The following is an 11,544-nucleotide window of genomic DNA, read 5'->3' on the forward strand; positions in this document are numbered from 1 at the left end:
CAAATGTTACAACACATCGTGGCTATGACTTTATTTCCAGAAACGCATTTTCTACTCTCTTGTGAGCACTTTCCTCGTATTCAGTCAATTGTATGTATTTGCATTTCTTAGGTATAATTGTGTAATCATCTATTTTGACATATAAAAGGAAAAATTCACTTGGATTACGATTGAAGGTATCCAAATATCCGTTCGAATCTTTTAGCAGCATTAAACGACTTCATCACCCACTAAGCAAATAAAAAACCTTAATAATGTGAGGTATTAAATATCTGTTCAATTGAAATATTCAGTTCATTAGCTATTTTACGTACTTCCATCGACCATAACTTAGAGGAAGGGATCTGATTTCATCAAACATTTCTGTAGTAGCTACAGTAAATGATGGTATTGGACGTCACAACAATTTAAAAGCAGAAGACCGTTCCATTGGAACAATAACTCTCAGAATAATTTTTATGTAACTTCTCTTCGTTCTCTTCAGTTACTTTCAATAGTTTTTAATTCATAGACGAAATTCTGTTTCTCAATATACATGGAGTTTCTATATTCGACCGACAACGCTCTACCACAGAGATCTCAATAGATGATTCATATTGATACAGGAATACGAACCCTTACGGAGCCTAGTTGTTGAGATATAGGGTGTTCAAAATTTTAAATCAAAAATTTGCAATAAATCAAGAACGCCTTTAAATTTTTTTTTCAAATTTTATAACCAATATGTTCCTTAATAAAGAATATTTTTACATGTATAAACTTTGAAAAAAATCAACCAGTGGCGCGCTGTCAGGGTTAGTTGTCACTTTTATCCCCTATTTTTTACGCCACTGGAAGCAAATTCATTTTTAAATTTCGTTTTAAATTGCCTTATTATTTTTAGTTGAGAAGCTAATAACCTTTATGGAGCTAAAATGAACGGTGTTGTATAAATTTGCCTTTAAACAAAAGTCTGCAAACAACTGAGTCATTTACAAATTAATTAATTATTCATTTAATTTCAAATAAAAATTATTCATAATCTCAATTGTTCAAACTTTTAGTCGCTCACTCCAATACATTTATTTCACCGTTTTTTCATTGAAAAACGCGTCTTTAAGAATAAATTTGGATGGGATTGAATGATTTCTACCGCAGCTTGAATTCTAGCTATTAGATATTGTTCAGATTCGATTATTGTTTTATACACCTAGGGCTTCATTTATCCTCATATAAAAAAATCGATAGACTTTAAATCAGGTGATCTTGGAGGTACATCAATTGGGTCCACCCCGACCAATCCATTTTTCTCTAAAACGTCTGTTTAAATAATTTCTTGCCGCTGCAGCAAAATGCAACAGATGCCCGATCAGGTTGAAGAGGAAATATTAAATATTTTTGAAAGGCCATCTTTAAGTACTCGAACTGTAGGTCGCGCTTTAAGAGTGGACCATTCTACTGTATGGAAAGTGTTAAACGAACAAGTGTTACATACATATCTACAAATTGGCCAGTGTTTAAGCATTAGAACCCAGATATTTTCAGGTGCGTATGGAATTTTCAAACTGGTATTTACAAAAGTGTCGTAAAAATCGAAATTTTCCAAAATATGTATACCGACGAGGCTAGATTTACTAGGGAAGGAATTTTCAACTCTATAAATAGTCGCATTTGGGATTAAGAAAATCCGCACTTTGTTCATGAAAGAGGATTTCAGCATAAATATTCGGTTATTATGTGGATGGGTATGATTGGAGATTGCTTTAGCTCACCTATCGATTCTACGAAATAAATTAAATGGAGCAATTTAAATGCGCTTTCTGGAACAAATGTTGGATGAATTTTTGAAGAGTTCAACACGATGGGACACCATTTTGTTGCAGTGGCAAGAAATTACATAAACACACGTTTTAGAAAAAAATGGATTGGTCGTGACTATTTTTAAAGCTGAAAATTTCTTCCTTAGTAAATCTAGCCTCGTCGGTATACAACACATATTTGGGAAAAATTCGATTTTCACGACACTTTTGTAAATACCAGTTTGAAAATTCCATACGCACCTGAAAATCTTTAGGCTCTAATGCTTAAACACTGGCCAATTTGTATGTATGTATGTAACACTTGTTGTTTTAAAACTTTCCATACAGTAGAATGGTTCACTCTTAAAGCGCGACCTACAGTTCGAGTACTTAAAGATGGCCTTTCACAAATATTTAATATTTCCTCTTCAACACGATGGGGCATCTGTTCATTTTGCTGCAGCGGCAAGAAATTATTTAAACAGACGTTTTAGAGAAAAATGGATTGGTCGGGGTGGACTCAATTGTTGGCCTCCAAGATCACCTGACTTCTGAATCCTATTGATTTTTTATATAGGGATATATGAAGTCCTTAGTGTACGAAATAATCATCGATTCTGAACAAGATCTAATAACTAGAATTCAAGCTACGGTAGAAATCATTCAATCCCATCCAAATTTATACTCAAAGACGACACGTTTTTCAATGACAAAACAGTGTATTGAAGTCAGCGGCTAACAGTTTGAACAATTGAGATTATGAATAATTTTTATTTGTTTTGAACTACTTACGCTTAATCATTATTCGAAATTAAATGAATAATTAATTAATTTGTAAATTACTTACGTGCTTGCAGACTTTTGTTTAGAGGCAAATTTCTACAACACCGTTCATTTTAGCTCCATAAAAGGTTATTAGTTTCTAACTATGAATAATCCATCAATTTGAAACAAAATGAAAAAAATAATTTGCTCCAGTGACGTGATAAATAGGGGGATAAACGTGTAAACTAACCCTGACAGCGCGCCACTGGTTGAATTTTTCAAAGTTCATTTATGTCAAGATATTACTTTATTAAGGAGCATATTGGTCACCAAATTTGAAAAAAAAATTTTGAGGCGTTCTTGATTTATGGCAAATTTTTGATTTTGATTTAAAATTTTAAACACCCCTCAGCAACTAGGCCCCGTGAGGGTTGGTGTTTCTATATCAAAATGAATCATTTATTGAGATATCTCTGTGGTAGAGCGTTGTTGGTCGAATATAGAAACACCCTATACAACAGTTTTCTTTATATTATACCGATATCTTCACTCAGAATCTTGACATATGATATCAAAAGCATGGAGAAAACTGACAATATAACATAGTATAAATTGTTGCACTTTTTATTTGTTTACACCACAAAATTGAGCATTGAAACTTGTCTGAATGAAGGAGGTTACATAAGTTAGACTAGTCATATGCTGTGTATTTTGAATTTAGAATTGAAGAGTCGTTTGTTCTATATATGTACTCACCACAGGATACGTTGTCCATATAATCACATTTATTAGTCTGAGGATTGAATAACATATTTTCTGGGCAACTCAGGATGGTACTACGTCCATTAGTACACTTATAATATTTGCTGCAATCATCTGGGTAAACGACGTTGGAGGTTCCCTCAGTTGATGGACAAACGGGATCATCTGTAATGAGACTAGATTATATATATTGCGAACCTATGAGAGTATCTCTTATCTGAAAATTAGGAATTTTAAAACTTTGATTGTCATCAAATCTACCCACAAAATGACAATCTCATACAAGAAACGCATAAGCTATTATTCCACATCCAATTTATGATCCTTATTCAGTATGATATCTATTCAAATACTTTCGTAGGTATCATAACGAAATTGAATATATCATGGAAACGACATTAAGGATCAGAACACTGCAAACCCGTTTTTCTTTTATGAATCTCAACGTTGGTGTTGGTTGACTAACAATGACGTTTCTTGTTGCTGAAAATTTAAAAATATAGCAAACTACTTGAAACATTTTCTGAGAGCAGTTATGCTTTGTGATAAAATTCGATCAATTTTGAACCAGGGAAGGATACAATTATTAAAATCGTGTAATATTTTTCAAATCGTTCACTTTGATTTGCAAAATTTGATCGTTCTTATTACTTTTGAACAACCTAGTGAAATTGTCAGGATATTCGAGCCTTCCAATAAAAGGAACTTTTGATAAGTAATTTATTCTTTTTTAAGTTTTTGATAATGGTATCACTTGACCTCAATAGAATTAATTGGAACCGAGCTGAATACATTGGATAAGCATAAAAAGTTACTATACATTATAAACATGTAATTCTACTCACAAAAAATGTGAAGTCTCCTTTAAATAATAATTATCCTTGTTAAAAATTCTGTAGTCCTAAAGAGCAGATTCAATAAACACCACTTGCAGAAAATGGTCGAGAATAAAATTCATGAACTGCAAGATGTAATGAGAAACTGTGTCAATATAAGCGGAACTTGTTTGTTCTTCTTTTATTGAGTCTGAACTTTAAAAAAAATTTAAACCAAACTTCTTATTTGGTCCTGATGGGTTACCAGTCTTTCTACTACAGGATTTTGCATCTGTTTTTGCAGAATCATTGTGTGATCACATCGAAATATTAGGCTTGCTAGCTTCTTGAAACGCAGTTATAGTTATAATAAAGATGAGGCAGTAAAGGTTTATACAATATTATCAAAATAACGCCCAGCTGGCACACGGCCTTAAATAGATAAAAGTAATCATTGAAATGTTACTTTAGCATACAGTTCAATAGTAAGCTCAATATCACATCACTTTTTCCTGCGCGTCCTGCTCTTCTTTGACTATCATGGATACATAAACAGAATCGTGATTCGTTACTGAATACGATATTACTCCATTGTTGTTTTTCTGTATTAGTTTAAAATTTGTCAACATTGTTCCGCAGTCAAAGGAAGCACTAATCGAAGATGGTATCAGAAGAGATCAACAAACCGCCTTCTTTCTCAACTACTGATCAGCATTTTGACTCGTATTAGCAAAACAACATAGCACAACTAGTTGTCTGAAATATCTACCTTGACTCTCAGTGATTCTCTTCAGATAAGCATTCGGTATTTATTCTTTGCACCCTTGTCAAAATATCTTACATGGTAATAAGTTTGTTGTGTTTAAGATAAGTGAATAAACTCACAATAACTAACAATATCGGTACTATACAACTTTCGACAAAATTTGGTGTGAACATAAACATAGACAAAACGTTGATAGTGCTAAGATTGCCGGTTCTGAATATGGTCATGAAAAAGTTAAGAAAGTATTTCTTCTGTTTAAATCGACAAGTTGGGAGTGTTGAACTTCTGAAGCTCTCTATCAGTTTTGTCGAACATTGTTACTTAGGCTTTTGCAATACGAAAGAAACTGCCTGTTATCACCAACTCAACAATCATAACATCGACATATGTAGTCATTTTCATTTAAATCTATTTCATACTAGGATTGAAAATACTTATTTTAATACTCAAAACTTGTATACTGTTTTCGCCAGATTTCACGCGAAAAGCTGCGAAAGAAAGTATATGGTAATTCTGACGACCTTTGAAATGAGAATTAAGTAAACTCCGTTTTAATTAATTACGAGTTGTATTCGCCGCCGCTAGAGGTTGATTCTCTTTAGTGGAAAGACAATCTGTATAATAAGCTTTTCAAAAATAAGTCTGAAACGGCTTCGCATATTTTCAAATTTTCTATAGTGTGGAACGTTTTCAAATTGACACTGTATATCGGCAATCGATATATTCATTCAAATGGCTCACTAAGCTTTTTTGAATACTTACAACATTTGACATAATCACCATCGTCACAATATTTGTGGGAATCATCCCACAACAAACCATCTGGACAACTTCCTTGATATTTCTGTCCTCGGATGCATTCATAGTACTTGCTACAATCAGTCGGGTCAGCTAAGTATGTTGGTTCAGATGAATCAGGACAATCTGGATCCGAATAAAGGGATCCTAAAATCATAATTCAAATATTAAAATCAACGTATTGTTGAATATCAAGTACATAGAACAACATTTTATTGAGATTCAAGGTAAACCAGCACCTTCGCCACATTTTAAACACAGGTAAAACACTAACTTTAGTTAGGTTGATACTTTCATTGAAAATTAGACAATCTCTTCTGAGATTTTTCTATCAATCGACTATTGATACCAAAATATTGATAGAGATAACTAACATTCGTTACAATGCATCCTTACGTAGAATATTTTGGCTACAGATATATTTTTATGAATTTGATTTATAGTTCATTCATAGTTGATTCATAGTTTTATAATATACCTATTTCAGGAATAATTTTTTTCCTTTTTTTCCATACTCGTAACCTGTGAAACCCTTTAACTTTAACTTTAACAATCTCCATTTTTAAAATCCTATTATGTGCATATTTATTTAGTTTTCTTTCTCACAGACGTTTTCCACTTGTGCATAGCTGCCGTATCTCGATATTCCTTTCGTTTGATACTGATACGTTTTAATTATGATTTTTGTTTCATGGTTGATACCATTATTTATAATTTATGTATCTGTGCAGCCCATGATATATTCTTTTCTTCTTGTTCCATCCTTCTCCTCGTTTCCTAGCTTCTCTTCTATTCGCATCGCATGTTTGGTAATGGTAAATGGCTCTTGAAACTCTGTACTCATCACATTTAATTATTTAGCAATGTATTAGCTCCCTTTCTCTCCAATTTATTCGTGTTATTTGGTAATGGTACTGTCTCCTCAACTCTTTCAATTAATTTCTATTTTTGTTAGTACTTTGGTTCATATGCAGCAATACGTATTTTTGTATCTATTACATTCCCTCAGTTTCGACCAAACGTGTTTTGATTTGTACGTACCTCTAGCGTCTCTATATATCTTACATTTGTTTCTTGTGCTATTTTTTTAACTTCATCGAGTTACTTATGCTTCCTGTTGTGTATTTCTATGCCTTACTTCTTCATATAAATCTTTTTCTTCTTTTTCATGCCTTTAAACTTTTCTCCACTGTTTGGTAATGGTATATTTTTGACTTCTGATTAGTAACGTTGTTTTCGCGCCCCGTTTTGGTTCTCTGTACCTCAGTATTTCTTACCTATCGTCTTTAGTGCTTGAATTTCCTTTTTGAATTTCTCCACTTATTCGTACGTTCTTCTCGACTCTTATAACTCATTCCAATTTTCTGGTTACTATTTTGTTGTTTTTGGAACATGCATGGTTACCAGTTTATTCGTGTCTCTTGTTTACTTTTCTCAACTCAAAGTGTAATCAACAATATGAGTGATCGCTGACGAACATTTATTATAAAGAAATAAAAGTCTATGGGACAATTTAGAGACATATAGAAATAATCATTGTTTTCGGAAATTTGCCAAGCTTTTCACAATGTGCTCAGTATAATTGTATAATACATATAAATAACCATGAAATATTCAAGTACTCACCAGTTAAAAGTAGAAGAAAAAGTGGAGACATTCCAATCAACAATCTGTAAAATTGAAGAAAAAATTATATACTTTGAGCGATACAATTCTGTTAATATATTTCAAAAAACAGAAGTGATCAAAGTGGGTTTAGCTAAAGCATTATTCGTCTTATAATGCTGCTGCATAACCTCTTTGCATTCTTCTGATGTAACTAGACTAAGCAGCTGGTTGTGAGACTCACAATGAATGCAAAATTCGAGCCTACAATTCTTTTAAGTAAGCGTGAACCGAGTTGATTATCGTGGTAAACATTCGATCTTCACGAAAATGTCCATATTATCAGCAAAAACTGGGTTTTTTTGTAGGTACTCTCTAAAATTAAGTTAATAATGTTTCAAGAATACATTTTTGAATCACGTCCCAAAAGTTCGAAAAAGTTTAATATTGGTTTTGTGTTAAAAGCGAAAGCTGTTCTTAATTTTTTTTATCTCCAAAAGTTGAACGGCGAACATTTTTATTACAACACTCAATGAATCTATTAATTAAATTAATTCGTACACAAACATTGTCGATGAAAGACGGATACTTCCGGATAAGTTATTGAAACAGGTTCATGTAATTGAAAAAGAAAGTTGTTGGCCGACCAGACGGAATTTTTATTAGTTGTCGATGTGATTTATGTCACATCAACATTATATAACGTCAATATTCTTAAATTCATGTGAATGTGAAATCATATTTTCTGAGGAAATAAACGCAAGGTCACTTTTTGACAACCATTTGTATGATGAATTAGAGTATACAGCAAGGTTAAAATACATTATTGTATTCAATTACACGTAATTATAATAAATTGTTCGTTATCGACTCGATTTACTACTTACGAGGTGGTATAAGAAATACGGGCTTATTACCAATTTATTTGAAGATTTCTTTAAATTATTAAAACATATTTATACATTAGGTAGTTTGATACATATCGTCGGATTAAGTCGCACACCACGTAACTCCTTTTTTTCATTTAACAACATTTTGAGACCATTGGATAAATAATTTCCGAAGGTATCTAGCAGAGAAGTTCGTAAACATACAAAAAATACGTTAAAATTCAAAAGTCTGAATAGAAAACTTTGTTTACAGAGAAACGCTCCCCGTGTTAATTCACTAGAACTGTTTTTCTTCAATTATTTCTTCAAAATTTGAGATAAGTACTGAACTTATCCACCTCCTTAACAATATATTATGCCCTTATTGAGTCGCATCTCCGATATGCCCTTTCCTTCGGGGGTACTGTGGTGCGACTCAATTTGAGCGAATCCTCAAACTACAGAAAAGAGCTGTTAAATATTTACTCGAGCTGAACTCTTCCTTCCTTATTGATCTTTGAATCCGTTTGCCTAATTCGTAAGCACTCTTCTCCAATTTCAGAAAGATCGTTGCACGGTTATCCACTTAGTTAAGGCTCAATATTTTAGAATGCAAAGAATGCACAATCACTTGCCAATTGAAATTGAATCGATATCATCTGTTCCCATATTCCGAAATAATTTGACAGCATATTTACTGGAATGTGCCTTCTACTCTGTAAACGACTTCTATTTTAATAATAATATTTGATTCCGGACGTGCTGCATACTTGTTTAATTTATGCTAGGGATGTAAATACTACTTACATGCTAATTATTACCTATTACTATACGTATATATTGAAATTTTAATTCGTTTTTATCTTTATTTAGTTATTTTTATGTCTTTACAAGCCTTTGTCTACAAATTGTAACAATTTTTTGACAATAATTTCATTTCTCTCTCTCTCTTCTTTAAAATATTTATTTTCTACACCCTATCTTCAAAGTATTTCACTGCTTTGTAGTGCTTAAAGCGATTATGGTTAGATTGAAAAAAAAATAAAAAAGTGCCATAATGTTAACCTTATTTAGAGCTTTCAATACAGTTGATTGCAATTCATCCACACCTTTTTTGAAGAAAAATTTGATTTTGATATGACAGCACATGAACTGATTTGTCTTCAATCAGTAATTCAATTTGTTTTAATTCAGTAGTGGCTTTCGATTATTATTGTTAAGACGGAAAGTGAAGATCCCGAGTTTAAAATATGTACTTCTGAAGAAAATATAGAAAAAGCTTTACAGAACGCGAGCTATTAGCTTATTTTGAAGAATTCTATTCCAATTGGAAAGAAATTATCAGGATAATGTTAAAAGTCACTGAGAAACTCGAATTTTTTATCGCGCGTTCAATTTGAAGCCATATAATTAGCGATCGGCAGCGTAGGCGCGTTGCACAATCGTGTATAAACAAATTTGTTGACATTTTCCGACTAAATAATCTCTGCCGAGGATTTATTGTCATCATTAACTTCTGCCATTATGCAGAGCTCTTAATTAAGTGCTAAAGAATGTTGGGAAAAAAAGTTGAGCGCGGGAACTGTATCGATTTTTCAATCGTCTCTGCCAATAGTTTTTTGCATGACTAAACCTCGGCCATTGCTCTACCGCTGTTAGTTGAGACCTTAAGAATGTTTCTTAACAATTTTTACGTGGAAACCGTTTCGAGATTTCTCGCAAGTTTTACAACGTGGAAAACCGGCTGACATTTTCATACGCAAACGTTTCGCACCGGCAGAGTAGCCATCTAATGATATAGTAGGGTTTTACTTACAACTTTCAGGCTCTGATCTTGGGAACCGTTTCGAGCCGTTTTTATATAGTCTATATCTTCGATTTTCACGTAAACATGTCCATAGCTTTCATAATTGATCCAGACTCTCTCGAAGCGCCTGCTAAAAGCTTTAGACATTATTTTGGTGAACGAACGCAACAGGAGTGCTATCGATCCTCGTCATTGATTTATTCTATATTCATATCCTCACGTCTTTTAACTCGCATTGGAAAAAACGACACAGAGTGAATCGAGTGAAGGCGAGAGGAGGTGAGCGCACTGTCCACAGTTGCGGCCCCCGCGAAGTTTTGCAGAGAGTCTGGGTTGGGTATCAAAGGGGTCGGTATAAAGTAATGAAACTTTGTATCAAAAGCTTCCGTCAATACCCTAATAATTACGTCACATTCAAGTCTCGATATCGTATCGTTACAAATGGTCTCGCCTCGCTTGCTTATAAATAATGATTATGGATTTTATATTCCATCGAACTAAAAAAGATTCATTCATACTTGAAATATGAAAATCTGCGACGGCATCTTAATATTAGTAAAAATAGATGCGATAACAAATTGAAGAAAAAATATAACGAAATCATACTCGGTCATAAAATTTACAACAATATATTTCGCAGACATTGACAAGGTTTTATATTTTGTAAAAATATTGTTTTTAATGTAGACCTTTCCTTGTTATTCTAATAAAAACTGAAATTAAGCGAGATCCAAAAACCAGACACTTAGGTTTCTCTCTATATGGTCCCGTTATCCACCATAATATTTTTTAAAACGCCCCAGAAAGACAAGACGAAAACGAAACCATAACCTTGTAGACGGTCGATGGCCAGAATGAAAATTTCCAACCGGTAATTGTTTCCATCAAATCAAATTATTAAAGTGCAAATTGTGGCTTTTATTTGATAAAAGTGGATAGAAGAAGTCAAAATATTTTGTTACATGGAACAAAATAATGGAATAATCGTATTTTCGTCGGTTCTTGATAAATGTGCGTTGTTTCAACTCAGTCTGACATTTTGAAGTGGATTAAGAAAATATTTCGTTACATAGATACTTCCATAACCAAAAAATAACATGTGTTATAAAACAGCTAGATTTGATGTGGAGAAATTTCTCCTCATCACTCACCAACACAAAAATCAATAGAACTGATAATTTATGATGGAGCTCCTGGGAAAAGTGGTTTATTCCTGTGTGCAGTATTTTCAAATATGAAAGAATTAACTGAAAACGTTTTTTATAATTTAAAAAATCAATAGATGTAGGAAAATATCTTATCACACATATTTGTTTTGTTGTGAATAAATATTTTTTTATGTTCTTAAAACTCGATTAAAAAATATTGTTTGCTTACCTTATGTATAATCACAAACAACAACACTATCTAGTCATGCGGGATTGCTATTATGCTTTTAAACGATTATATCTTATCTTACACACAATCAAATTAATAACAAAAATCTGATAATCTAGCGATTCATAGTCACTGTTTAAAATTAAATCGTGATGTAGATAACTTGAAATTAATTGCAAGACAAGTACCTACTCGATTTAAC

General features: G+C 32.6%; 2 protein-coding genes across 3 annotated transcripts in view; one reads left to right on the top strand and one right to left on the bottom strand.

Annotated features, from left to right (window-relative positions):
- LOC130897506 (chondroitin proteoglycan 2-like) overlaps window positions 1-11,414 on the bottom strand; it is a 62,184-nt gene extending 50,770 nt beyond the window's left edge. The window contains exons 1-4 of the mRNA XM_057806401.1: window positions 11,343-11,414; window positions 7,311-7,354; window positions 5,649-5,831; window positions 3,300-3,470 (exon numbers count right to left, since the gene is read on the bottom strand). Of these exons, the coding sequence (XP_057662384.1) occupies window positions 3,300-3,470; window positions 5,649-5,831; window positions 7,311-7,341 (385 nt within the window). The 5' untranslated portion in view covers window positions 7,342-7,354; window positions 11,343-11,414. The remainder of the gene's footprint in view (window positions 1-3,299; window positions 3,471-5,648; window positions 5,832-7,310; window positions 7,355-11,342) is intronic.
- LOC130897507 (arrestin domain-containing protein 2-like) overlaps window positions 1-11,544 on the top strand; it is a 295,987-nt gene that overhangs the window by 44,788 nt on the left and 239,655 nt on the right. The gene's annotated exons all lie outside the window — the stretch shown is intronic.

This window comes from Diorhabda carinulata, chromosome 8, assembly GCF_026250575.1.
Source record: "Diorhabda carinulata isolate Delta chromosome 8, icDioCari1.1, whole genome shotgun sequence".
Taxonomy (NCBI): Eukaryota; Metazoa; Arthropoda; class Insecta; order Coleoptera; family Chrysomelidae; genus Diorhabda; species Diorhabda carinulata.